The 27,495-nt window shown below is 39.8% G+C and overlaps 3 protein-coding genes across 15 annotated transcripts in view; 1 reads left to right on the forward strand and 2 right to left on the reverse strand.

Moving 5' to 3' along the window:
* LOC144037319 (uncharacterized) lies at positions 1-5,652 on the forward strand. 3 transcript variants are annotated; one of them, XM_077548710.1, is made up of 4 exons: positions 1-412; positions 1,180-1,422; positions 3,796-3,883; positions 4,905-5,652. In XM_077548710.1, exons 2-4 carry the CDS (start codon positions 1,205-1,207, stop codon positions 5,055-5,057), a joined length of 459 nt encoding a protein of 152 aa, XP_077404836.1. In that variant the 5' UTR covers positions 1-412; positions 1,180-1,204; the 3' UTR covers positions 5,058-5,652. The 3 variants fall into 3 exon arrangements, with proteins under 3 accessions (XP_077404836.1, XP_077404837.1, XP_077404835.1); XM_077548711.1 differs by lacking the exon at positions 1-412 and adding an exon at positions 791-1,084 and having other exon boundaries at positions 3,796-3,887; XM_077548709.1 differs by lacking the exon at positions 1-412 and adding an exon at positions 807-1,084.
* On the reverse strand, positions 5,259-11,505 carry dnajc8 (DnaJ (Hsp40) homolog, subfamily C, member 8). Of its 4 annotated transcripts, XM_077548706.1 has the most exons (12): positions 11,428-11,505; positions 11,223-11,283; positions 10,640-10,706; positions 10,424-10,511; positions 8,808-8,909; positions 8,663-8,719; positions 8,521-8,587; positions 8,325-8,419; positions 6,506-6,577; positions 5,803-5,894; positions 5,653-5,728; positions 5,259-5,578 (listed from the first exon to the last, which is right to left on the reverse strand). In XM_077548706.1, the coding sequence occupies exons 3-12, from the start codon at positions 10,657-10,659 to the stop codon at positions 5,459-5,461; spliced, it is 789 nt and encodes a 262-aa protein (XP_077404832.1). In that variant the 5' UTR covers positions 10,660-10,706; positions 11,223-11,283; positions 11,428-11,505; the 3' UTR covers positions 5,259-5,458. The 4 variants fall into 4 exon arrangements, with proteins under 4 accessions (XP_077404832.1, XP_077404831.1, XP_077404830.1 ...); XM_077548705.1 differs by lacking the exons at positions 11,223-11,283; positions 11,428-11,505 and adding an exon at positions 10,854-11,072; XM_077548704.1 differs by lacking the exons at positions 10,640-10,706; positions 11,223-11,283; positions 11,428-11,505 and adding an exon at positions 10,854-11,072.
* The window catches only part of LOC144037315 (heterogeneous nuclear ribonucleoprotein R-like), a 20,275-nt gene continuing 4,205 nt past the window's right edge, over positions 11,426-27,495 (reverse strand). For 2 of the 8 annotated variants that reach the window (XM_077548696.1, XM_077548701.1), the window contains 6 exons: positions 25,172-25,425; positions 24,854-25,045; positions 23,548-23,686; positions 22,917-23,116; positions 22,616-22,852; positions 18,630-19,048 (listed from right to left, as the gene is read on the reverse strand). In XM_077548696.1, the coding sequence (XP_077404822.1) occupies positions 18,697-19,048; positions 22,616-22,852; positions 22,917-23,116; positions 23,548-23,686; positions 24,854-25,045; positions 25,172-25,425 (1,374 nt within the window). In that variant the 3' untranslated portion in view covers positions 18,630-18,696. Of the gene's footprint in view, positions 11,559-11,641; positions 11,700-12,045; positions 12,107-12,964; positions 13,212-13,965; positions 14,505-14,574; positions 14,697-14,762; positions 14,913-16,225; positions 16,432-16,539; positions 16,676-16,851; positions 17,029-18,068; positions 18,183-18,276; positions 18,385-18,409; positions 18,584-18,629; positions 19,049-22,615; positions 22,853-22,916; positions 23,117-23,547; positions 23,687-24,853; positions 25,046-25,171; positions 25,426-27,495 lie in introns of those variants that run through there. The other 6 variants (XR_013288873.1, XR_013288874.1, XM_077548699.1 and 3 more) reach the window with 6 other exon arrangements.

Consider the following 27,495-nt stretch of genomic DNA (forward strand, 5'->3'; position numbering starts at 1 on the left):
CAAGATGGCTGCCCTGTCGCTTCAACGGCTTGCACGGGCATTATGGGCTATAAGTTGTTCGGAATTTCAAAGAGTAATAATGTTCTGAAATTGTTTAACATACACACAACCCTGTTACTAAACCTATTTTGTCATCTGGGGGAAGAGAAAGGACACAGCAGAAATGAAATCATCAAGCTATTTATATTCATTGCTCTGTTTTGCAGCTCACCTCTTTATTTACCTTGTGCAGTCACAAGCGACCACAAGAACTATTTTGTTGAACTAACGACTTGCTTTACAGATTAGTCACGTAATTTAACATCTCTTTCTTTTGCCCCAGTTACATATATAAAGCACTGCTGTGGTCAGCGCCTGAAGTTCCAATTTACAACCCACGGGAGATTTCCTTGGACAGGTGTGGCTTTACCAAGTAAGCTTCACCATCTGCTTGCTCATTCTACGCAAGCCCTGCGTTGCATTTATGTCACCCACTGCCCCCATTTTTCCTCCAATCATTCGATTGAAGGGTGGAGTTGTTGAATTGTGTATACCTATATATTCATATTTATGACAACTAGATTTTATTCCCCCATGGCCCAAAGTTTTGTTGTTGTTGTTTTTTTAAGTATGGGGGGGGAGGGGTGTCGTCTGTCGTAAATATGTATTTAATTGTTTAGTTTTATCTTGATGTTTAATACGACATTAGATAGAGTAAGAAAACAAAAGCCAAGCATTCGACGAATTTGGAGGTATGAAATTGTCCATAATATCTTGTTAAGATTAACAATAAAGTTTCCGAGGGATTTTAGGCTAATGCCTCGAGACTTGTTGCCTTGTATGGTCATTTCCGCAGCAAACAAACAGGTGCTAGACTATTCTTGGTTTCATTGTCTTGCTGTTTAATTGGATGAGCAGGAAATACGTCTTCTGCTAATCCACTTTAAGAAGCACTGAGACCATTGGTCAAATCCTTCAAAGGAGACTCACATACACTAACACACACGTTGGAATATTTGAAGCGAATAGATCAATGGGCCAGGTTAAGTTCAGCCGTAACACACGTTGAATGTGGTCTGTGAGGAGGTAGCGATACCACTTATAGGTGTGTTAATCTAATTAGAAAACTTTTATTGCTATCTAGGTAGCCTGCAGAACATTCATGTTACTCTAATGATTTTCCTCTTTTACCATTTTCAGGATAAATAGTGACAACGTTTTGAAAATGGATTCCATCTTATCACTGGGTGCCCCCCTCAAGCAATTCACCAGCACGTGCGTGCCTGGAAAGAGCAGCCCGCCCACAAACGGAGCCAAGGGCCGGCGAAGCAGCTTCACGCGCCGGAAGAGCATCAGCAGGCGGAGAAGTCTGCCCTGCGGAGGCCAGAAAGTTCCAGACTCGCACTGGCTCAGAGTGTACCAGGCTGAACTGAAGAGGGAGAGGTAAAGTGGGACAGTTGTTGACACTTTACTAGTCATCAGCTGTAAATGGGGCCATTGTGATTTGGGTGCATTATTGTGCTTTATTTACGCGAATAAGGATAAGATTGTATATCCATAAAAAACTCTGATAAGTCAAGTGGGTCTCTTACTGTACATCAAGTACTGTTGACCAACATTAGGCCTTGGTGTTTATTAAAACAGAAAAAGTTTTATATTCCTAAAAAACTTTATTTAGTATTATTGGAAGCCACTGTATGTAACAATATGCAGTTTAAATAACACTTCAACAAAAACAAGTTTAAAAAACTAATTGAATTAATTATATGAAAAATATGTTTTATATATATATATATATATATACTGTATATATATATATATACTGTATATATATATATACTGTATATATATATATACTGTATATATATAAACAAATTAAATTAAAAATGCATTGCACATAAGTTAAAAACTGTACTTCCAGTAAAAAAAAATGTTTTACATTAAAACCAAATCTCTTAGTTAAGCCCAATGGAACTGTACTTAAAATGTGTACTGTGCTTAATGTAAAAATAAATATTTAATTATTATTATTTAAAAAAAAAAAAACTGTATGCATATACAGTAGTAGCCTAATATTTGTTTTTATGTATTTTCAAATATCTACCGTACTTGAAGTGCAAAAATAAAATAAAAAATAAATAATATTGTACTAGATAAAAAAAATTGTGAATGCACACAAGTTTCATTCTAATATGTTTAATTGTATTGCATGTTTTAAATCAATTGTATCTGAATTTTGATTTTATTTTATTTGAATTTTTATTTTGAACACATAAAATAATAATAATAAATAATGATAATGAAATCAGAATTACATATATTTTTTAATTCACTGAGGATAAGCGGTTCTAATCGAGGATTTTTTTGTGTACCACTAGTGTCGCCACGTACCACATATGACAATCAATTTGACAAAATATTTATAAATCATTCTTTTGTCAATTTAAAAAAAAAAAAAAAAAGAAGAAGAAGTTTTTGTTGTTTGAATAAACTTCATTAAAAAATACACTTCAAAATTATAATCATAATATTACGAAGATAAGTAGCTACACTCTAAAAAGAGAATTGGTGGCCAACTTAGTTGAATTGCTTCAAGTGGTAATTCAATTAACTACATTTAATGACCTCATAATTAATTAAACTTAATATATTAACTTGGATTAACGTAATTCAATTGTGCATTACCACTTGAAGCAATTCAATTAAGTTGGTCAACAACTATCTTTTGAAGAGTGTATTTTTCAGATACGATTATGTTTTGTTGTGAGATTTCAGTGTTTGTACTTTTGTAGTTATTAGCTAGATTTTAAAAAATACACATTTTATGAGAATGAAATATAATTTTCTGATAGTCTTTTCAACAAATATCAAAATATGGAATGCTATCTTGAAAACAGATTCCCCCCTCAAATATGCAACTTTATTCTTAACTTTAGCGAAACTTTTATTGCATTACAATGTGTAATGTTCACCAACCAAAATTAATGAGTTTCCTTCTTAGACAAAATGTTTTTTTCCCCCTAGACTGGGAAACTTTCCTCAGCCCAATTAATTGCCTTTTTCTCTTATTATAATCTGACATCTAATTATGTGGCATCATTGTTTTTTTTTGTCCCCGTCTCACATTTAAATTCCCTTGCAAGTATTTTTTTTTCTGAGAAGCAATAATTGAGACCCTATCACATTATGGACGCCATTAGTGAAGCACCTTGAAATCATTTCTATGAATACATAATAATGTAATAATAATAATAATAATAATGATAGACTTGGCTAATCTAACCCACTACGCTGGGGGTATGTTCCAGGTCCCACCCAAAATAGAGACCGTATAAATAAATAATAATAATAATAAAATAAATAAATGTTTCACCTATCCCACAAAATTTAAACACATTCATACTTATTCAAACACAAAGTATGCAACAGCAACAATACTCTGTAGCACAACATGGTATTATACCGAAAATCCCACTTACAATATACCATAAAAAACAAATGTCAAAAACCATTTAAAAATCTATGAAATTGTGGGTCACAACTCACTAACAATGAACCCATGTGGCATTACCTGCTCTAATAGTCCCAACCCGTAGGGGGCGGCATACTTGGATGGTCTCATTGGATTGAGTTGATGTTGTTGCTATGACGTGTTAACTAATCACATGCAGGTTTCTGCTGGCTTTAGGCTATTTATACGTGTGACTCCGCAAAAACATTTGGCCAGACAGTCTTGGCCTAATGAAGACTTTGCTCACATGAATAATCCGCTTGGCCACGTGCTGTACCTAAGGCTGCTGTTTGTTTGTCCCAAAGGAAACGACAGCAGGCCGTGCTGGCCAAGAAGAACGCTGAGCGGTGCGTCAGGAAAACTCACTTCAGGAGTCATCACTGCCTGCCTAGAGTGCGTGGGTATTATTTAATCCTAAAAATATACATACATTATTTAAAAAAAAGAAACGGAAAATGGATTAAAGGATGTTTCTAACCTTGCTCCGGAAGCTGAATTCTCGCGGTATTTGTGAGTTCGCAAACTCCCGAAAATGTTTATTTCCACCGATCCACCACCAAGAGCGACATTGTGTTTGGGGGTGGAATATGCAGCTGTGACGAAACCAGGAAGCGGCGACACCAGACAAATTTACCTAATATGGACAAATGGACGCTGCAATTAATTATGTTCTTACAGAATTACTCACCGTTTCCTTGATGAATGTTGAAGAGCGGCGCTTTGTGCATTTTTAGTTGGTATAGATGTTCGTGCCTTTCCCCCCGAAAACGAGACCGAAGACGGCATTTTCATCCGTTGCTGTGATTGGTCAAAACAAACGTGTACAAGATGCCACATCGTCCAATCAGCTCTGTGTATTGTACAGAATCTCCCGCCTTTTCCGAGCAAATCATTGCCAGTTTGGATGTTCTACTTTCAGGGGACATTTTTAGGTGTAAATACATGTCAACGCTTCATTTAAAATTTGAATATTTCAGTATTATTGCACAACTTGGTGTCCTCTAACCAGGAGCTGAACAGTAACATTCACGTTTGATCCTTGAAGAAAAAAAAATCATTTTTCAAAAAAAAAATCAATTTCAATGCCTTTCTATAACACAAGACTCTTAAGTCAACCACAAATTTTTCTTTGCAATTCTATGAAGCCCACTAGCCTCAACACGCTATTGTGATTAATATATTTTATCATTAATAATATTAGTGGAATATGAGTTAAACAGCAATGTAAACCCAAAACTTCTCTACCAATGCCCAAACGCAAATTTTTCTTTTTCTGTAGACTTGTTTGGTGGATTAGATTATTCAAGTTTAAAGAAACAAGACATACTGTATATTACTTTCAATTTGACAAATTATTTAACCACGAGAATCCATATTTCAATTCTTTATTGTTAATCTTTCCCTTTACCTGCAGCAAACAAGCACCGCCAGAAAAGCAGCAGCCAAAAAGGAAAAATCTCTCTTTGGGGCTTTCCAGGGCCTCAGTCTTGATGGCGTGATGGGAGGCGTGAATGCATCCGCTGCTGCTGCTACTGCAGCAGGGGGAGATCAGTGCAGTGTCATGTAAACCGCTGACGGACCCTTTTACTGACAAGCAACGAGTCGTCAAAGAAGAGGAGGACTAAACGTTGCACTTCTCTGGCTTAATGTCATTTATTTAAACACAAATGGCAAAATAACTGCAGCAAGATGACATGAAATGCAGCATTGTAAAGTAGCTGCCCAAGTGGACATATACAGTGATAGACGCCACAAAAAGGAGCATGGCTTCTTGAGACCAATTTTTATTTTATGTATAAAAAAAAAAAGTCACCAACCATTGTGTTTCTGTAGATATGAATGCTGCACTATTTACTTACATGATTCAACAAAGTGTGAAAGGGGGGGGGGGGGGGACTGTCAGGCATATAAAGGAGGGATGCACAGTATGGAAAAGAGATTTTAAGTTAATGAAGTCCCATTTTTACATCATTCCCTCTGCTCCATCTTTACTTTGGGGGGTTTGAGGAAGGACCTGTTCTTTTTCTCCTTGCTCTTGCCCTTAGCCTGGAACGTCCTCCAACTGTCTACACGGCCATCTCTTGTTTCCTGTGGAGTGTTTTGACACTATAAACAGCATGCTTAAAAAAAAAAAGTCACTAATCAATAAACAGTCAAATTACCTCAAAGTTTTTCTGCCATTCTCTGTCTCGCTTTGCTTTCTCTGCTACTTCAATTTCTTCCTCTCGTGCTCTTTTCCTGCAGAAGAAAACAGGTTGTAAAGATTCTGACCCCCCCCCCCCTTTTTTTGCAACACCGACTAAAGTACTAACCTTTCATGCATGTCCTTCGCTTCTCTTTCCTTCCTCTTGATGGCAAGCTCAGCAAACAGTTTCATGGTCTGCTTATACACTGCTTGCTTGAACTGGTAGAGGAAAGAATGCATGACTTGGATCAGGGGTCAGCAATCTTTACCGTTAAAAGAGCCAAATAAATAAAATATCTGTCTGGAGCCGCAAAATATTTGAAGGTTGTCATGAAGGAAACAGTGTGTTAAGTCTAATGGACTGAGGTCCCAAGAGCTAATTAGAGCTGCACCATAACAGAAAAATATGCAGCATCCAATACATGGAGCATAGGTGTCAAACTCCAATCCTGGAGGGCCGCAGGCCTGCAGGGTTTGGATGTTTCTGTTCTCCAACACAGCTGATATATGATCAGCTCATCAGCAAGCTCTGTATAAGCCTGATAACGATCCTGCTGATTGGAATCAGCTTGTGTTGGAAGAGGGAAACCTCCAAAACTTGCAGGACTGCGGCCCTTGAGGACCGGAGTTGGGGACGCATTACGTCCACACAGCAGACAGACTAAGGTCGCAATTAATAGGTAATATGAACGTCTACTTAAAAAAAAAAAAAAAAAAAAACAGATTTCACCACAAAAAAAAACTGAATTAAGCATCAAGACCTGCAGTGTGAACGTAGCCTTAGACAGAGGGTTAATTTAAACATGGGCAAGTTGACAGTTGGCACTTACAACTTCAGGGTCATCCTCTTCCACTATCTGGGATTTCCCTTCTTTCTTTAACTGTTTCTTTTTCTCTTTTACCTGTAGTGGGCAAAGAATAACAAGCATTAGGTCACGGTCAGGCTCACCCACTCGAGTAGTTGATGGAATAATTGATTCAAAAAGTTTGTGACAGCCCTAACTGTAATAGATTAATTTATTGCATTTCTTTAAAAGTATATGGAGAGGACCTCGGAGAAAGAAATTGCATAACACAATACTGATTAACTCTTTGACTGCCAGCCGTTTTCAAAAACGGGTTGTCGCCAGTGCCAGCCGATTTAAGCATTTTGAGTGATCTTTCAAGGTCCACAGAAAATGTTGTTTGGACTATGGAAACACACATACTACCAAATGAAAGATTGGACTCTCAGCTTTCATCAGAAAAAAAAAGTTTGTTTCTACCTTATTCCGTTCTTCAGTAATCAACAATAGAAAATGGTTACTTTCACCGAAATTCTCTCTTTTGAAACAAAAAACGGAGAAAAAGAGCTTTTTGTGAAACGATGTTATTTCATGCACTCTAGTGAATTGTACACTTCTTTTTGTCCATGAATGATGCCACAAACACCTAAATAGTGCTTTACTTCTGTAAAACGCTTTCACCAACAATGAAAAAGTGTTTTTTGATTGCAAAATACGTTTATTTCCATTCAACAGTGTAACAATTTGACAAAACAATTTCGCAAACTATTTACAAATGTGTGCAACTGTGGTACTACTTACAATTATGTGGATGTTTCAAATACAGTTTTTCCTTTTGTAACGCTCTCCTGCGTGCAAGGAGACGCCAGGACTCGCACAACAGTTTACTTTCACTTTCACATTGGTCCGTTTTGCGTGCAAACGTTACACTTTCTTGACGGCCTTTTTTTCCGGGGAATAAAAAGCAAGTAGCAGACTGTACACACTTCCTCCGATGAATATGCATTGGACTCGGGGCACTCTCCGTCGTCCGATCGAACGTCCGCCTGTGCGCGCTCGGTTGTGTTCCGCGTTACGACACCGTCATAGCCGCCGCGTCAGCGGTTCCAATTTCGCCGTCAAGCTCGGATTCACCTTCATCATCATCGATATCAATGTACTATTTTAGCGTTGGTCGATGCCTTTCGTCTTGTAAGTGTAGAGCTGCTTGCAAACGCTCGCCATTGCCCGTTCCCTCCTCCATCTAGCTCCATCTAACATCTTCTACTGCCGCGTCAATGCTTTCCAACCACGGAGTCACCATCATCTTCATTATCGATGATGATGATCGTCATCAACAATGTGCTTTTTTAGCGATGCTTTTGGTCTTTGAAAAAAACGGCTCTGGCGTTAGCTCCTCGCGACCGGCCTCCATTTTTCCTTTGTTTTCCATTCTGATCTCCTGCTCAACGCTCTAGCTCCGCCTCTACTGACGCCCACCCGATCTTGTCAAAAGAGAGTCATCGCTGCCCTCTAGGGGCCAAAAATAGTCATTAGGCTCAAAAAACCTGCTTAAAACTTTCAGGAGAGCTTCGCAAGCCTTCCCAGCACCCGCTTCAAAAAAAAAATAAAAAAATGGGAGGACGTCTTTTAACGTCTTTGGCGCTCCTCCGTAGGTTTTTGCAGAACGTCATTTAACGTCTTTGGCAGTAAAAGAGTTAAAAGAACAAAAAAAAAAAAGCTCTTTCAAAATTGCCCAACCATGTAAAAACACTGCAAAAAAATAGACATATATAAACAATGACTAAAATCCCACTTTTTTTTTTTTTTTTTACATTAAACTTCCCTGACACCGTTGAGATTAATATTGGTGACATGCACTCACCATGTGCTCTACATATTCCATTCCCGCCTGAATTACATCTAATGCCCTCTTCTTCTGGTCTTGGTCCTGAAGGAGTTTGTATGCCTTGTCTACAGCTAGAATAAACACAAAATAAAATAAACCTATAAAGTTATAGTAACTGACATCAGGGTCTGTAACAAAATAACACTATCAGATACGTGCAACATAAATGTACCTTCAAATGCTTGCTGTGCTCTTTCGACATCATCCTGGTTTTTGTCTGGATGGACCAGAATGGATAACTGGTGTGATAAAGAGTGTCTTGGTTAGAAAAATGGACACACTACAACCATCAAACCAAACAAATAACTTCTTACCGCTCTGAATCTTTTCTTTAAGTCAATATCTGTTGCATCTGGATCAATTTGTAGTACCTAAACATGCGATTTAACATTTATGGATCGGAAAAACACAATTTGTGAAGGATACAAGGAGGAAACGCGACATTTCAGGAATGTTTACCTCGAAGGGGTTCAGATTAAAGTAGGATGAGCCAGGCCTGAGCAGTCGGTCAATCTGCTGCTTGGACGTTAACACCGAGTCTCTTTTCTCGATCTGCTTCACCTGTAGTAACATTTAAACACGTGTTTACATTACACCAGAGTGCAAGTCTGACTATAAAAACCCAATACAAACTATAAAACGCGTTTGCCCCAATATATCCATTATTATTGTCAACGCAGAGCGAGTAGTCATCGATCAGACGTGACCAAACAAGGTTGCTCTGCACCATTTCAATGAATGAGCACGAACCGGTGCACAGTCATGATTTCTGAATTTAGAATACTAAAACGAAAGCCTACTCCATCGTTAGCAATGTTTAGCTTGTTGCTAGCTGTGGACTCATGCATGCGAGGCCCCGCGGGGCTACAACCATAAACAGAACAGCTCCACATGCTTCATGTTATTAAGCGAACGACAATTTAAACGATAGCAAGTCGATTCTACTATACCTCCGAGTAAAAGTTTTGAAATAAATCATCGGACACAGCCTGTGAAGACTCGCCACCGCTCGCCGCCATCTTGGCTCAGATTTACGCTGGACGTAAGAGCGTCACGTGATCACGTCGTCCACGCCCCATGTGCGCCATATTGAGCGTTCTATCGCGGCTCATGTTTACATGACATTCAGTACTGTTAAAAAAAAAAGGGGGGGGGCGCTATACTTTAAGTGGACTCTACTGAAATTTAATTATCACATACAACATATTCTACTATATGGGAAGAGCTCTGTTGCGAGGTAGCGCCGTAACACACAAGCAAGATAAGTGGGGTGGGTGCAGTATAGTACCACCTGCTGGTCAGGAAACAAAATTGTATTTCTGCAGCAGTCACTGGCATAAAATACATTTAAAAAACTAAGTCTGTGTACTTTACTACTGCTACGTAAGCATAAATTAGTGGTAGACCGTACCGTGTTCCAAATTTTGTACATACTTGACATAAGGAACGGGACTGTCATAAAAACCAAGGGCCCCATGTAGTTTTGTAGGCGTGTGACTGTGCGTGTGTGTGTGTGTGTGTGTGAGAGACTGTGTGTGTGCAAGAACAAGCAAACTGACGTTTTTACAAAAGTAACAATACCAAGCTGATCTATTTTATTTTAGTAAAGTCAATAAGTAAAAACTACACAATGCAGAGATCAGCTACTTAAAGGCATACTTGTTGACTCAAGACTCATAGAGCCATTTTTAGAAGTAAGAAGATATATTGTCTATAATTAATGTAAGGACTTCTATATTTTTAATGTACAATTAATACCTTTAAAAACTCATTCTGCCACTTGCCGTCGACTTAAGATGACATCACCCGTGATCAGGAAACAGGTAATGGACTATCATGGCTCAGTTTGCTAACCAAACCCAGAAAACAGGTGAGCTATGATTGGCCATTGCCTGTTTCCTGATCACGGGTGATGTCATCTTCAGTCGATAGCAAGTGGAAAAGTGTGTTTTTAAATACTGGACAAAACATCAACTTTTTACAGCCAAAAAGGGCTCACTAAAGTATAACTTAAATTAATAGTGTTAAACATGAATATATCTTGAAAATGTAAATCTGTAATAAAATACATTTACAATAAGATGATTGCACTCTGCTTGGGTCGTTACTGGCGAGCAGTCGAGGGTGGAAAAGTCGTCTGATGGGCTCCAGCTCACCTGCAGGCTGCAACCATAATGAAAACAAGCACTGAGTATGGAAAAAAATTGATATTTATTTTAGAAAATATTAAATTCCTTATAACACAAAAAACATGTCCCTCACTATTATCAGCATGATAGCATTTTCCTTACCCATTGTCATTTGGTGGCATATATTGTGATTGTGAAGTATATTTTCTTGCACCTTGTCAAGTTTACTCTACATAATTTAGAAGAAAAATCATGTTAATAAATTGCTGGCAAGAATCACATCTAGATGGTACTTTACATTTAATATTTGTATTAATGAGGAATTAACATCTCCTTTTGCATCGTCATTGCCTACTGTTGTCTTACAGTTACTTACAGCAATTTGGGCATCTGCGCATGCAGGTTATTTCTTCTAGTTTTTTCTTTTGTTAATGTAAACATTAACAGCAACATTGGACGTGTCGCTTTAACTGTTCAGTACATTTAATAATTTGGAAGTGGTCTAAATCGTGGCTGGCCAAGTTTAGTCCTCGAGAGCCACTATCCAGCATGTTTTTTTATGTCTCCCTCTTTCAGCGCAGCCAAATGTAATTATCAGCTCATCAGCAAGCTGTGCAGAAGCCTGATGACGATCTTGATAATGAATCAGGTGTGTTAGTGGAGAGAAACATGGAAAACAGGCTGGATAGGGGCTCTCGAGGACCGAACTTGGTCACCCCTGGTCTAAATCCAAACTACATCTTACCCATTAGGTGCTTCCGTTTGTCAAAACTCCATGTGAATCCAAACGCTTCTGCTGCTATTACCTAGTAACAAAGGGAACACAAAATACATTATTCTGATGTTACAAACATATTAAAGGGCACATTAAATGGCAACTGAAACCATATTAACAGAAAATAGTGTATCTTTCTTGATACACGCCAATTTGGGCTCCATCCACTCCTCACCTTTGATTTAACTTGCAGTCCTTTTGTGCCACCTTGTGGCGTTATAGCGTAAAATCACCGGCGTGCACCAAAGCCATTGTTTCGACAGGACTCCTTTTGAGCCCAATGTCATCGATAATCCCAAGTGAAAACTGGGTAAATACAAAAACAACTTATTTAGTCCACATTTAGCTCATAAAATAAAAACATTAAATGCCCGGAAGTGAAGACGCACAGCAAGCGTAGCATCTCACGACGGAACAATGGCAGCAATGCTGAGGTAACAGCTACCCCTAGCGGACAAAGACAGGAATACACACATCATCCCATTGAAGCGTATTTACGGCTCATTCAAACAGAAAAGCCATAGTCGCAGTTTGTTTCCATATACTGAAGATGTACTTTAAACAAGATAATTATGTCGCAATACTTTTAAAGCTTTCTTAATTGTTTGGAAAGATAATTTACACTGCTTTTTAAATTGTATTATTATTTTTACACCCAGGCAGCTCACTCAATCACAATAATAAAAAGCCCCCAGAAAGTGAAAGACAGCAGGAAAGAAAAGGAGGATTTAAAAAGAGTAACGATGGCAAGTGTTCACAATAAGGTACAGGAGGGGAGACTAGGCGAGCTCACCCTGGAGTACCGTTCAGGTGAGTTCTTCACTCAAGCGGCGCCGCTCTCAATGCTCCTCCACCTGGGTAGGTTGGAATAAGAGGACAGTTACGTAAAACAAAAGACAAATGGTGGACAACACAGTATTCACAAGTTTCTGAAGAAGCTGGGAATTTGAAGAATTTAACCCTTTTGAGCGGTCAGATCCTTGGAGTCTTCAAAGGGAGTTGAGGAGCTGATATGCAGATTAGAATCAACATGGCTCACAAACCAATGTATCTTTTAATGCAGTAATTGGTACAAAAAAAAAGAAAAGAAAAAAGCTTGCATTTGCTTTGTACCATTATGTGGACAGATGTACAGTGTTAAAAACAAAAACAAAACTCTATGAGAATGATGTTCCCTTTCCAGAGCCGTCTAATATTTTTGCCTCATGCACTTATTTGAAAAGGGAAAAAAAAGTTATTATACAAACATTCATTTATTTCAGTAGTTCAATTAAAAAAGATTCAAATTTCTTGATGGTGAATTTTGGGTTTTCCTTGGCTGTAAACATGAACTCATCAAAATTATGACAAAAATAAAAACATCACTTGCTCAGGTATTATTCTAAGTATTTAGAATTCACCTGTCCCCATTACACCTCATAGTAAATAAGACAGTACTGAAGAAGATGAGGTCATTACATCATCCACTGTACATCCATGCACACAAAGGACTTGATTTGGCACTGTTGTGACAAATATAATTCAGAGCACAAAGAAATCCTCTTTAATAATCGTATTCAAACACAATTGTCCGGTTGAGCGCACCAATTGCAGCCTTCTGATTTTCCTTGATGCAAAAGAATTAGATGATCTTCATCCCAATGTGAGAATTGAGCTTGAGCTTTAATCGTGTGGCTGAATGAAAGAGATAATTTGAGAATTTGACAATTGACTGATTGATTCTCAGCTGAGTTTTATTGAAACTGAACAAACGTAGAAGTTATAAATACAAGTAACATCAGAGAACAAACCGCTATTGGCTCTTAAGGTAAGCCAAACCAAATTCTATTGGGCAATTTGAAGTAAAACAGGAAATGATGGTATCAATCCAAATAAAAATCACAATTTGATGCTGTCTAGAAATTCTAAGCATACACTTACAAAATGTCGATTTCCTCCTTTGTGGATTCTTTTCTCCACCTTTGCAAAAAACAAAATATGAATTCCGAAGCTCTAACCAGAAGCATTTATATACAAGCAAGTCCTTAAGCAACTATGATGTTTAAAATGCATCAGGCATGTAAGCAGCAGACACAGCAAACAATCTTGCATTGCACCTTGCACGATTTTCCTTTTATTCATTTAACCAACTCCTTGAGAGGAGCATGTGATTGTGTGTCGACAACTCTCGTGTATAGTGTGTATGTGTGTGTAGATACCGTTACAGCTGTGTCACGTTACTTACATGCCTGGTGTATTTTTGCCACAAGAAGCACAAATAAAGGGAGTACAAGAGGGGGAGGGGAAGGGACATGGACACAAATGTCCTTGGATGGCAATGTCTTTTTTTTGTTGTGTCTTCTCAAGACAACTTACAATAAATGTCCACTTTGGGTAATGTTCAGCTAGCTTTTAGGTAACCAGGAAGAAAAAGTAACAATGTACATGACTTAATGTTGTTATTTTGTTGTAATTATTCACCCCAACTTAAGATTCATTTCTTCTTCAGCCATTCCAAATACTCATTTCAAGCCAATTCTGGGGACTTTTTTTTTTTTCTTTAACGACAGACAGATTTGTGATTAATGAATAAAAAGTCAATCAACAAATATGGCCAATCAATTTTGTGGTTGTTGCCGTCACATAGCCAAAATCTTGTGGCGTCTTTACTTCCACTGCTGCCCATAAGAATCCTGTGAAAACTCCATGGTGTCATTACTGTAACCATAGTTACCGGAATAGTCGGCCCCTTGCTGCAGGGGCTGCTGGGCGATGGGCTGGGACCCCCAGTTCTGCTGGTTGTTGGTCTGGCGACGCTTGGAGTCAGGCTGGTTAAATACATCCGCCTTCCTCTTGCCTCCGACGTTCCCCCCGCGATTGCCCCGGGCCCCACGTGGCCCGCGGCCCCTCTGTGGCTGGAACGGGGTCCCCCGCCCCCCTCGGCTGCCCCTTGGTGCTCCGAGGGGCGGCCCCCTCTGGGAGTAGCCCCCTCTGCCTCGGCTCGGGGGCACGCCGCGGGCCCTGGATGGAGGGGGCCCGCCCCTGCTGGGACGGCTGCCGCGCCCCCTGCTGCTGTACACGTCGTCATAGCCATAGTACGGATCTTCATAGCCACCACGGTAATCATGATAGTCGTAGCCATAGTAGTCATCGTAATAGTCTTCATAGCCATAGTAATCTGCTGGATAAGAATAGCCCCCACGGCCACCGCGACCTCTGCCACGCCCTGGTGGTGGCATGCGAGGAGCCGGGTAGTAATAGTAGTCGTCATACCTACAAAAATGAACAGTTAGCTGTTTGAGAATACCACATCTTGCCCCCCGCCCGCCCGTCTCGGACTCACCCAGTAGTCCTGGAGGTCTGCCGAGCTGCTTGGCGCTCTTTCCTCTTCTTATCTGGAGGTTTGGCCAAGACTATCTCAATTTCATCCCCGCAGAGCTCCTTCCCGTTCATCTCATCCATAGCCTGTTGAGAAATCAGTGAGTTGGCCTCAATACAAAACATGGCGGTTAAAAAGCACGGCCAACTCACCTTAACGGCAGCGTCCCGGTCTTCGAAATGAACAAAAGCGTAGTCTTTCAATTTCTTCACCCGCTCCAGTTTTCCAAACTGAGAGAAGGTATTTTCAAGGAGCTCTTCGGTCACTGTGGTGGCGAGCTTCCTTACAAAGAGCACTTTAACCTGAACCACAGACACATTTTTCACCATAACAGTCGAATTAGAACCTAAATCCATGCCAGTGCTAAGACTTCACTTAAAAAAAATGCCAGAACAGTTGGAAATCTTTGGATTTGGTCTAATAGATGGGACGATATAAGCAGAATTGTAACATGCCAAAGTCCATCATTAACTGACTTCATTATTTTCTTTATTGCTTTTATACTTTCATTTTATTTGAATAGCAGTTAAGAATGTTCAAATGTTACTTAAAACATTACTGTTGAGTTAATTTAACTGTAGAACAACAGGATAATAATTCCCAGCTTAACATTTTTTTTTCAAAAAAAAAAAGAAGAAAAAAAGACGAATACTATTTATGAATGCAAACTGGATACTAAACCAGTGGTTCTTAACCTGGGTCAGATCGAACCACAGTGGCTCGGTGAGTTAGCCTGAGGGGTTCGATGGAGGTCAAGACACAGACATGATTCAAATGATACGCCCCACTTGGCCATCATTGGCAGCAGGTGATCATGATACATTGCTTGGCCGATCTGTGCTGCAGGAGATTTGGTGCGCTTAGTAGTTGACTTTAGACTGTGATTTCGGTTATTATTGTAATCCCTTCATACTAACTGTTGAGGAAAAAAATTAAGCGGTCAGACGAATATGTGCATGTGAATTCACAGTCACCGGGTACCTATGGTTCCGTGGGTTCAATTCAGTGGCCTCTAATGTTTTCATTATATCTGCTACCCCTGGGTACCATCTTAAGAAAACAGATAAATATAGAGTTGAGTTGAGTGATAGGAGTCAACATCCGAACTGCATGATTCGCAATGCCAAATTGAGCAATTCTAGTCCAGGGTTAGGGTTAGCAACTAGCTATCTAGCAAAACTAAAGGAACACTTGCTTAAGCTGCATGGAGATGGTGATTAGATGAACACAACACATTCTGATCTAAGGTCAAGAGTGTCAGATTCGAAGAAAAGGTTACTCTCCCTGTTCATTTTCTTTCCCAGTAAACCCTATACCTATGTCTTGAATTAAAAAATAAATAAATAAATAAATAAATAAATATATATATATATATATATATAGTTTTTCAATAAAGAAGGGTTTGGTGACTGTGCATAGGAAACTGGTGGGGTTCAGTACCTCCAACAAGGTTAAGAACCCCTGCACTTCCCAACTCAACATATCTAATCAACAATGCATCAACACATTGGACTTTCAATTGGAATTTGCATTGATAAACACTATATATGAATTTAGTACTACTATTAACTTTTGATGTGCATTTTGGTCTTGGGTTGGTTAAGACCTTACTAACCTTGGCCATGACTTCAGGGTCTGGCTCAGCGACAGGGTCAGCCCACTCAACAGTTACTGGGTTCCCCCAAACTTTGACCTTTCCACTCATGAGGCGGCGGCGGGCCTGCGCGGCCGACTTGTGGTCTTCATACTCCAGGAAACAAAAGCCTCGGTTCTTCTTCTTATCATCTGGCTGGTGGTACAAAATCACTTCTTGGAGACCCTCTGAAAGATTCAAACATATGTGAAATTCAACCTTTGTAAAAGTAGTCATATTCCATAATGATGCTTTGTGCAACAAAACAAATCATTTTTTGTGACCTAGAAACTGACCTGTAACTTTGCCAAAGTCTTCCAATATACTTTCTCGAGTCTTGTTCTTTGGAATTGAGCCAACAAACAGCCGATTGTTGGCAACAGATATGCACACTCCCAAATACTTGCCAGGGCGGATTTCATAGTTATCACACTGGAACATGGGGAAAAAAGAAAAAGTCAACAACCAAGTAATACTAACATTTTAAAAAGGGAATAGCTCGCTAATATTGCATTAATTGACAAAATCGCTATGAGGACTATGTGCAAGTAAAATGGTTAGACATGTCGCACACCTTGCAGATTCTGCCCAGCAACCTCGATACTTACAAGTTTCACAGCTTTTTGTGCATCGTCCTTATTGCAGAATGTGATGAAGGCGTAACCTCTATTCTGACCAGAAAGCGGATCCATCATTAACCTGAGGTCCCAGATGGGTCCGGCAGATTCAAAGAGTGGAACCAGCTCATCTTCGTACAAGTCCCTCGGGATCTTTCCAACAAACACCTGACAATTACACAAAAAGACCAGCAATAACTATTTAGTGTAATGCAGCTGCAGTTGAATCACCAAATTCAAATAGAAATTTGACCACAATTTGTTAAAAAAAAAAAAAAAACGTGAATTCACGGTGGAACATTTAATTCTATGAGGTTAATGCTGTCACTATCAAATATTTAGTTTTGTCTTCTAATGACAAAATAAAAACAATTGTATCCCATGAAATTCTGCAGCAACTACTATTACCAAATAAAAGTATTAATAATGTTAGAAGTAAACCAGCAGGCTATTTAATGTGGTGGTAACAGAAGTTAATCGTTATGCAGTTGCGCGTGAGGGACAGTTAAAGTAGAGTTTCCATCATCACATCAGCCAATATTTTGCATTTTATGCACATTTTGGGTTTGGCTGTAATGCCTTAATTTGTCGAGCCAATCAATCAAGCGAGGAGGATTTGGTGAAAACTTCATTCTGCCATGCAAGAGTTACAACTCATAAATCCACAAGATCTTTCATTAATATAATGTTGAAAAGGTTGCAACTAAAGAATTTTGTATTGCTTGTTTTGAAAGCAGCTCCATTGTTACTAAAATCGAGTACATCAGATCACTTATGTCATCGTTTTTTTTCTTTATGCAGTTGCATATTGTGTCCAGCAAGGGGCTTTGTGGGAAATAAGCCTCAGTCAGTCAGTGCTGAGCTGCAAAGTTGGATACATGCCACATACATGGTCGGTATCCTTCCTTTTGCAATGCAAAAGACCGTTTTTGAGAAGCCTAACAAAAGACGCCTTTGTCCATCAACAAGAGCAGTTGGGTACAAACACCCTCATCAATATTCCAGGCAATTGTAAAAAGGTGGTTAAACTGCCTCAAAAACAAAAGAGGCCCACAGTAAAACCATCAGTAACAGATGTGGTGCCTCCACCTATTTCATCACAATAAATGTTCTGCTAATAATTCACATTTGTACTGTTTTTAAATGGGATCAATTGTTCTAATAGTGAGCAGCATTTGTTGGACACGAAATGTATTAAACATATTTACCTCTGTCCCAATCCCAGGTTGTAGCCCTTTGAAAACCTTGGAAGGTGGGGGGCCTCCATATTTCCTCTGCCCTGTGGTGACATCCAAAGTGTATCCTGTCTGCTCCAAAAGAGCCTTAAGTTGAAGCAAACAAAACATTAACCAAATTGGATGGCGGGAATTCAACTTCTACCAAAAAAAAACAAAAAACTCAGGGACAATGCCAGACCTTTATTTTTGTTTCATCTGGCCCTTTAGTGGACTCTTGCACTTTGCTACCTTGCTTCTCTCTCTGTCGGTAAGTTTTCATCACTCCACAAAGGAAAGCGCTCTTATTCTATAAGAAATAGGAGACCATCAATAATGCACATTCAAATGGAATACTCAAAACAGACTTGATTTGCAGTGGTGGGCGCGTCAGTAAATTCCGCCGGTCAGTCATTTGTCGGCGGCTGTCCTGTCAGTCTGTCATCATCAGTCTCTCATTTGAGGCTGGCCCAGTCAGACATCGATATTACAGTTATATTTTCGGACCGCTAGTGTAAAAAAACAAAAAAACAAAAAAAAAACTGTTTACACAAGTAGCAGCATACAATTTTATTCACTTTGAAACAGTTTGGACCACTTGACACACCAAAAATGTAACATATTAATGCTCCTCCTCCTGATTCTCCTCCCCAAATTGCCCTTTGTAGCTGGGGTACCCCAACAGGGACATGTTCCCTCTGAGGAACACCAGCTTCTCAAAGTTAGCGCTGGCCAGGGCGTGCCTCTTCGGTCTGAGGATGTCACCGGCTGTGGAGAACATCCGCTCCATGGCAGCGGAGCTAGGGAGGGGGCTGTTGTACTTTATGAACAAGTCTACCCACGCCTCCCTGTGCTTCTTGGGGAAGAGGGCCCAGGAGAGGTCTTCCCGCTTTGGCCTCCAGATCTCGATGCTGGCCCTCAGCTCGCGGTCCACATCCTGGCCCATCACTTCTTGGTCGGCGCCAAACAGCTCCCTGTAGTCAGCATTAGCCGTTGAGTGAAAAGAAAAAAGAAAAAAGACATTGGTTTAAAAAATAAATATGAAAGGAATTGACAATAGCCATGTTTAAAGTAGGGATGCTCCGATCCGATACGTGGATCGGGTATGGGCCCAGATATTGGGAAAAAAATTGATCTGGTATCTGTCAAAATGGTCCCAATCCACAGAGGCTTATCTCCAGGGTGCGTGCACGTTCACGTCTCCAATGACGAGGTGAAATGGGTTATGGTGAGGTAAATATTTCCCCTGTGCTACGTTGACGCAGTCAATGTCTGTCAAAATTGCACTGGGGGAACATCGGAAGCCATTTGGGAAGGAAGGCGGGCCCCGCGTCGCCAGCTAGCGGAAGCGAGAAGCCGCCTCCTTGTCACCGGCTTGCTGCCTTGCCGCCGTTGGGGGACCTTTGCGAGAGAGAGAGCGGCAACTGGTTGGTCTCACCACTGGCCAAGTAGGGATCTCCGCTCTTTCTCTCGCGATTGTCCACCGTCGCTTGATCGGGGCCTACCTTGCTGCCTCAAGCCTTGGCCACATTATGCAGTTAAAACATTAACACTACTTGAATGTAAGAAAATAAAAGTGTACCGTCACTTAAGAAATGATTACATTCATTCAATATATGTATTGAAAATATTGAATGAAAATCATACTCCAATAAATGTTCAAAAATTTTAAGACATTAACCGATTAAGGCCGTTAAAGCCGGGAGCGCTCCTGCGCTCTCCTCTCTTTAAACCCGGAAGAGCGGATATGTCATTTTGTTGTTTTGACCAATTTTTGGACTCTTAGCCGATTAAATGCTTTAGAATATGCACAATAGGGTGACGTGGGCCTCATAGCATGTCCTGGAATTTTATTTGAGCGTTTATAGATGACGCAGATTCGCGAGAGTTATTAAATAAATGACGCGATTGCGACGGCGCGGGAGGAATTTGAATCAGTGTAACGAGCTGACAGTGACATACTGTAAAGAAATATGTTTGTAGACAATGAGGATGTTGAACATTTTGACAGCTTTTTAACGGAATGGATGACAAATAATTACCCCGTTCCCTTGATGTTATTAAAACTGCGCTCCAATGTTGAAGGTAAATATATTTGGGGTTATACACCTGCAGATGCGCCATTTGTTTGTTGATTTTTAAAAATATATATATATATTGAAGGTTTATAATAATAAACGTAGGTATGTGTGAACGCTACAGGTGTAAGCTCTAAAGTGTTTTCAGAATTATGTTTCTATATGCTTCAGGAGCTGAGATATCAATTATTTTTAATATTGTTGAATTTCCAGGAAAACTTTTGGTTTTTCGGGGGTGACTCAAAAGTCACCCATAGGTATTAGAGGCATGTTTTGCCAGGCGCTTTAGGCTTTAATGGGTTAAAGAACATCTAAAAGCATTTGAGGGTTTTTTTGTGGACATTTATTGAATATTATTGGGGGGGACTAGTGCAAAAACAATTTAGTATGGATCGGATCGGTATCAGTAGATACTGAACCCAAGATATCGGTATTGAATCGATAATGAAAAAAGTAGACCGGCGCATCCCTAGTTTAAAGTTGGGGTGTCAGGTCTAATTAATCGCATGACTTCAATAGTTAACTCACAAACTGTCATGATTAACTCTTTTGCTCCCAAAGCCGTATAAAACAACGTTCAATTTTAAATATTGCAATGTTCCCCAAAACATATTTATACGTTTGTTTGTTTTTTATGCTAGAACATCCTCTGACCTGAAGAGGTTGCTTAAAGCAATGATAGCTATTACAAAAAAAAAAAAAAAAACGCCAGCAGGTAGCAGCAGAGTATAGGAGATCAACCAGGGCCATGTTGCAACAAGCTCTTTCCCCTAGTGTTTTCAACAGGTTTGTGAATAATGATGGAACTTAATGGTAATTGCTGGAAAACGGAAACAGATACAAATATACTTTTCTTTTCCTGATAAAGAAGAGACTCTAATCTTTCTTTTGGTAAGTTCCATGTTTTTATAAGCAATAGAACACAATATTCTGTGGGCTTTGCAAAATCTGTCAAAATCCAGTAAAACAGTTGGGAGCGAAGGGGGTTGCTCCAGCGAAAATGTCCGAGAGTGAGCGAGTTAATCGCAAATTTTATATCCCTTCCAAATGTACAGTAAAAAAAATGTCCTAAGTTTTCATACTATTGTTAACATAAAAGTGTTAAACTAAGAAATGTGGCTGCATCTTTTAGTCATTATTTATACAGCAATTTCATAATAAGTCATAAAATTGACTTTGTACGACGTTGCATTCAGTGCATTTTTCTTTTCATATTAAGAGCTATCTAATTTTTTACGTGAAGTAACTTGTGAAACTCTGCACATTTTTAAAATAGTAAAATACAACTTGACCCCAGTCTCTACAAATATATGCATTAGTGTTGTCACAATACCAAAATTTTGACATCGGCACTATACCTGCATAAAATACCTAGATACCGATACAGAAACGGTACCTTGACAAAAATCGAAAACATCAGCAAAAGTATCAAAATTATATTTATGTATTATTAATTCTAACTATTAGAATGTATAGATGTTAATTTATGTAAATACTGTGTATATTTATGTATATACACTATGTGCTTTCACATTGCATGCCCTATTCTTGAAGTACTGCATTTGATGACATCCGTTTTAAATATTGGGAATACAGTTGCACTCCCATGACTCAATGTAAAGTTGCTTGAGTGTGCATGCATGTCTCTGCTTTTCTTCATTACGCTCCCAATTAGTCGAATGCGTAATCAAATACTACAAACTGGGAACAGAATAATTCACACTCGACTTATTTTTTAAGGGACGTGTCAAAATATGCGTCACAACCTGTCGCTCTGTCAGTCATCCGGGCTTTTTCTATGCTTACCTGTGATTTCCTACTGTGTGCCTGTTCATTGAACAGGAGTGATTGTTGCTTTTTGGTCTGCTTCTCCGCAATTTTTTTTTGCTCTTGTTGCAAAACGTCATGTTGGTTGACTTGCCGTGGCTGTCAGCCATGTAAGGAAAAAAAGTTCTATATGACACTAATGTTTGTGCGTCATACTTCTCAACGTGGAGTGGACGGCCAGCAAGCGCTTCAGTGTTTAGTGAGTGAAGCCATCTTCCTGAGCCCTCTCGCACACAAGGCGTTTTCTGCATATCGGTAGAAAGGCGGCCATGCGTGTATGTGTACCCGCCTTTGAAACAGAGTTGGCGAGCTGTCTCGCATTAATTTTTTTAAGCACCCGTGCTAACAAAAATTGGTACAGAGCCGTTTTTGACGCCAAAACATTGAGGTATGGTACTGGTGCCGGTATCCCGTGCAACTCTAATATGCATTACTATTAAATTTATTACTCCTAAATTTTGACATGGACGTGTCTACTGCGGTGCAACTGGAATTCATTCCCCCAGTACAGGCTTTCCAAGTAAGGGACAGTTATTAATCGCACATTAAAATGAGTGGTGTTAAAGGAAGTTTAAATTAATGCACTGATTTTGACACCCCTAGTTTAAAGTTTTGAATACGGATATGCACCCTTACTTGAAAATCATGTCCAGGTGGCTCTTTACGTCAGGCTGGTCCTGGGTTGCCTGTTGTTCCTGTTGCTCCTGCTGCTCCTCCTCCCTAGGCTGTACTATGGACTTTAGCTCTGTGAAGATCCTGTCCTTGATGGCGCTGGTTTGGTCAGGGACGATCCTTGCCAGGACGGCAGGGGTGAAGGACGGGTGCAGGGCAGAGGCCATGAGCAGGTCTTGGTCCTCAAAGAGGGAACCAAACCTATAAACCAAGCATCTCGGTTTCAACAGGTGAAAACAAACACACAAATATATTATACACACACCTTTTGTCAAAGCCTCTGAGGAGGGCCTGGAGCAAGGGCTCTGCATACTGCAGCTCACCCTTCTGCTGGTGCTGCAGCAGCCACCTCTTCAGGACCAGGAGAGTTGGGAGGACGATGCCCATGTAGGCATTGTCCTCCTCTTGCAGGCTGCCCAGGGTGTCGGCCACAGGAGTTAAAACATCCCTGTACTCTTCCAGGACCTGAAAAGTTCAAAAGGAAACTAGATGCATGGCTGATGCGACCAAAATTGGCAGCATTGTCCAAAACCTATATGGGCATCAGGGAACCCTTAAGTATAACATGAATTATAAAGAAGAAAACTTGCTAATGTTGCGACTTTTGCCCATCGCTGATAGTTCCTGAACAGTGATTTTCAACCTTGGTGCAGGTTCTGAACCCCATCAATGTCCTATGCATATCCTATCACATGACATACCATCACAATAGTCCAAAGTCAACTACTGAGCACAACAAATTTCCTACAGCACAAAAAGGCCAAGAAAGGCAGCATGATCACCTACTTATCTGCAACCAATGACGGCCAAGGGTACTAACTCACCGAACCCTAGGGTTTGATCGAACCCAGGTTAAGAACCATTGTTTATGAATTAAATAAATATTTTTTCCCTACCTTCAAATCCCGATCCAAAATTGCCGCTCCTGCCTTGTCCGTGAGCTGGTGAGTTATGATGTTGTTGATTGCTTCCACCTGCTCAGGCAGAGACATCACCTCCAACAGGACCTTCACACTGTTGAAGTAGGAGTCCCACCTACAGAAACAAACACACACGCAAAAATAACCCAGAGAATTAATATGATTAATTAGTATTAGCCATAGTGTGGCTGTGTTAGGAATTCCTAGATGAGGTCTCCAGGGAAGAGGCTCTGGCCTCATCGGGAAAAAAGTACTGACAATGGAATTCCTTTGAGGTTTTAATACAACAAGTAGGAAATACAGTGGAACCTCTGAGTTCGTTTTCTGTTTTTGGAGCTTGGGAGTGGATTAATTGCATTTAAATTATTCCCTTTGGTAAAAAATGTTTCGGAGGTTGAACTGAATTTGGACTTTGAACGCTTCACAGGAACTATTTGTGTTCAAACTCAGAGGTACCACTGTACAAACACCATGGTCGAGTAGAAACAGCAGTGCTGGGTCGTACGTCCGTCTCCCGTCGTGAGATAATGTGTTATAAATATGTGCCAGCTCCTACTTTCCAGGAAGAGCTGCCTATTCTAAGACCTACATTAAGTTCATTATTATTCAGTGTCGTTCCTTTAACACCACAATTTTTAACGCGCGATTAATGATCGGCCCTTACTGGAAAAGTCTGTATGGGGGAACTCCAGTCGCAGACACATCCACATCAAAATTTAGCAGTAATAAATGTAATAATAATGCATATATTTGTGGAGACTGGGGTCAAGTTATATTTTACAATTTAAAAAATGTGCAAAACTTCACAAGTTACTTCAAGTTAAAGATTAGATAGCTCTTAATATGAAAAGAAAAATGCACTGAGCTGTCACCAATGTCTTACAAATGCAATTATGCCATCTCGGCAGAAAAATGACCTCAACACAAGTCAACCCCCCGTCTTTTTTTACATTGCAGTAGATCTTTTTAATTTAAACTTTATTTTATAAATTATTATAAAATGACTGTATCAATGACTAAAAGATGCAGCCATATTTCTATTAGTTTAACATTTTTTCCACTTGTATGTTAAGAGTATGAAATCTTAGAAAAACAGATGTAAAATTTGCAATTATTCGCAAGTTAACTATTGAAGTGATGCGATTAATTACGATTAAAAATTCTAATCACCAGACACCCCAAGCTGCAGGATAAAAAAAGTCCATAAATTAAGATATTAGCGTTTGTGATTAGTTTTTTTTTTTATATCTAAATTTAATAATAATTTATAAAAAAAACTTACCTAAGCGCAATAGGAATTGTCAGCTTCATCTTGACCACCTCCTTGATCTGACTGGCGGCAATGGGGGTTTGATTCTGGAGGTTCCAGAGGTGCTGGGCCTTGCCAGTTGCCTGGCGCCAGGGAGTGTTCCCCTTGCTCCAGCCCACGACCTCCCTGATGTCAGCAGTCGCCATGAGGTTCATGGTATGTCCACTAAAAACAAAAGAAACAGTAAGTTTTACTATTTCTTGATCAACTTTATTGATAACATTTGATCATTTCTTCTTAAAGTCGTGCCACACTTTAAAGTTTAAAGCTTCAAAATCAGCTATTTCTTACCAACAGCGGCGGTGAGGCGGCAGCGTGATCCGAGGGTCAATGTCCTCGCCGTCGAGGAGTCCCTGAACATTGACAGGCTCTCCCAGTAGCACGTCCTCATCTTCCTCATGAACCTCCTCCTCCAGCGGTTCTCCAAAGTCACTGAAGGCCGCGACGTAGTTTGCTCCGCTGTCTGTGGTCGTAGCTACCACCTTCTCGACAATACCAAACTCCTGGTAGATGTCGTGGATGACTTCACGCAGGAGCTGATGTGTCTGGTCGACATAAGAACAATATTTTGGAACCAATTTTCCCTCTAATTTTGCATGTGTTTACATTCACACAAAATCACAAACTTTTGAATTGTTCTGAAAAGTTAAATGGGATTTTTATTTTAAATAATCCTATTTTTAAGAATTTAGAACTTGAATATTTGCTATTTTAAAATAGAAAATACACCAAGTGAAGCACAACTTGAGTGATGCTTTCCATCAACAGTGTGAGAGTATAAAAATGGTTGAAAAAGTTAACTATATGTTGTGAGCGCCTTTGGCGGTGAGCATAGTCTGTGTGACAATGATTGTGTGACACGATGCCTATTTCAGTCTCAAATGCTCGCCCGCTTTCACCATTTTCTGTCTATTTTGACGCATTTTTCTTCCTGCTTCATCAACCACACATGCCAAATAGACTTTAATTTCTTTGTATAAGGCAAATAGGAAATTGCAAAATGCAAATACAGCACAGGTTAGAATTTTTTAATGCACTCTATGTGCTGTGCGTTAAGATGGTAAGAGCAGTGCCCAAATGAGCAGAGGGAACATTGTTTGGAATGTATCACGGTCAAAAAGTGAGGGAACAGTGTAAGAACATCAACATTTCTTGTTCTTCTTCAATAAATTGCTCAATAGCGCGCTCTACAAATTTTTACCAGGGCATTTCTGGTTGCACATTTCACCTCGATTTGTGAAAATCAAGAGCCATATCTAGGCAATCGTCTTCAAACCTTGGGTGTTTGGTCTAAAGACGTTTAAAGGTCCCATCGTATGAAAATGCACTTTAGTGGGGTTTTCTATCAATAATATGCATCCCTGGCCTGTCTACAATCCAACCAAATATGAAAGTCCATCTGCCACTTTTTTTTTTTAAACTTTCTCCTCCTTTCTAAAATGTGTGCTTCAAACGGGCAGATTAAACTTCCGTGACTTAAGTGACGTCAAAAAGACACTGAAGCGCACTCGACCGAGCCCCCTCGGGTTAGTTTGTCACGCCCACTGAAATTCGAGAAGCTGTCTGCGCCTTTTTTTCCCTCCCTGCTCGCAAATGCTCCGTGGAGAGGAGAAACATTGATCAGGAAAATGTTGGTTGCTTCCTTCGTCCCAAGTCTTTGAGAAGACAGTGAATTACTTTTATTTTTGAAGGACGTGTACCGACATTATTTCTCAAAGGACTGTTTTGTTGGTGAAAGCCTGTTCAGAGCTTGATTCGCAATAATGGATCGGTCCCAACAGTGTGACACGACTGCAAACGGGAAGGATATAAGTTTAACATTTATGATTTAGCCTTCCTTCCTAATAAGAGATGTGCACCTTCTATCATATTCCTGTTGTAATTTTAGTGCCTAAAGTGGGAGCTACATTTGTTGTGTGGAGGTTGTTTGGTTACAAGAGGTAAGAGATGATAAAGCAGACGGTGGTTGGATAAATATGAAGCGGTTGCGTATTGTTTTGTCAAAATAAAATCTGCGGTGGTTAATTTGCCGTGACTGGCAACTCGCCACCTAGTTGACATGACTTTGTGATGCTAAGCGGCCACTAAGTGGTCTCGACGAGACGGCTTGCACTTTGCGACCGCGCAGTGGCCTAAATGTGCACATTTGTTTTATTCATAATCGCTTGTAAATGTCTACAAGCATTCACGGCAAATCATAGACATTTACGGCAAAATAACAATAGCCTAAACAATCACAAACTAACGCTACAACATAAGTCTCTGTAGTAACGTTATGCTACTTTTTCTTATGGTAAAATGTTATGCCACTTTTCCACTTATTAAAATAGTTCTCAAATGTGTAAAAGACATGTCTGTATTTTTCTTTTCTTCTGCTCCCATGGCCAGTCATTCACAACATTAGCACATGGCTACCATGACTAAAACCACTGCTCCTTTGAGAGAGAAGGGTATGGCCTAGGCATGGCCTGGTGCAGCTATTTACATAAAAGTGGCACACCCCTAAAACAGGCCGTTTTGAACAGGGCGTTTTCTGGCTGATTTAAGGACAGCAAAAATATTAGATCCAAAGTCAATTTTGACGAATGCATGTCGCAGACATGTCTTTTACACAT

Source organism: Vanacampus margaritifer, chromosome 17 (assembly GCF_051991255.1).
Source record: "Vanacampus margaritifer isolate UIUO_Vmar chromosome 17, RoL_Vmar_1.0, whole genome shotgun sequence".
Classification (NCBI taxonomy): domain Eukaryota; kingdom Metazoa; phylum Chordata; class Actinopteri; order Syngnathiformes; family Syngnathidae; genus Vanacampus; species Vanacampus margaritifer.

Bases quoted from the DNA above. Each gene is read 5' to 3' on its own strand.
- dnajc8 (XM_077548704.1), bottom strand. From the start codon at position 10,930: ATGTTGCTGTTAATGTTTACATTAACAAAAGAAAAAACTAGAAGAAAT. The intron at 8,588-8,662 runs GTAAGAAGTTAT...TTATCACACCAG, and splicing joins TAAAGAAAAGATTCAGAGCG to TTATCCATTCTGGTCCATCC. The intron at 5,579-5,652 runs GTAATTTGACTG...AACACTCCACAG, and splicing joins AATGGCAGAAAAACTTTGAG to GAAACAAGAGATGGCCGTGT.
- LOC144037319 (XM_077548710.1), top strand. From the start codon at position 1,205: ATGGATTCCATCTTATCACTGGGTGCCCCCCTCAAGCAATTCACCAGC. The intron at 1,423-3,795 runs GTAAAGTGGGAC...TTTGTCCCAAAG, and splicing joins GCTGAACTGAAGAGGGAGAG to GAAACGACAGCAGGCCGTGC. The intron at 3,884-4,904 runs GTGCGTGGGTAT...CTTTACCTGCAG, and splicing joins GTCATCACTGCCTGCCTAGA to CAAACAAGCACCGCCAGAAA.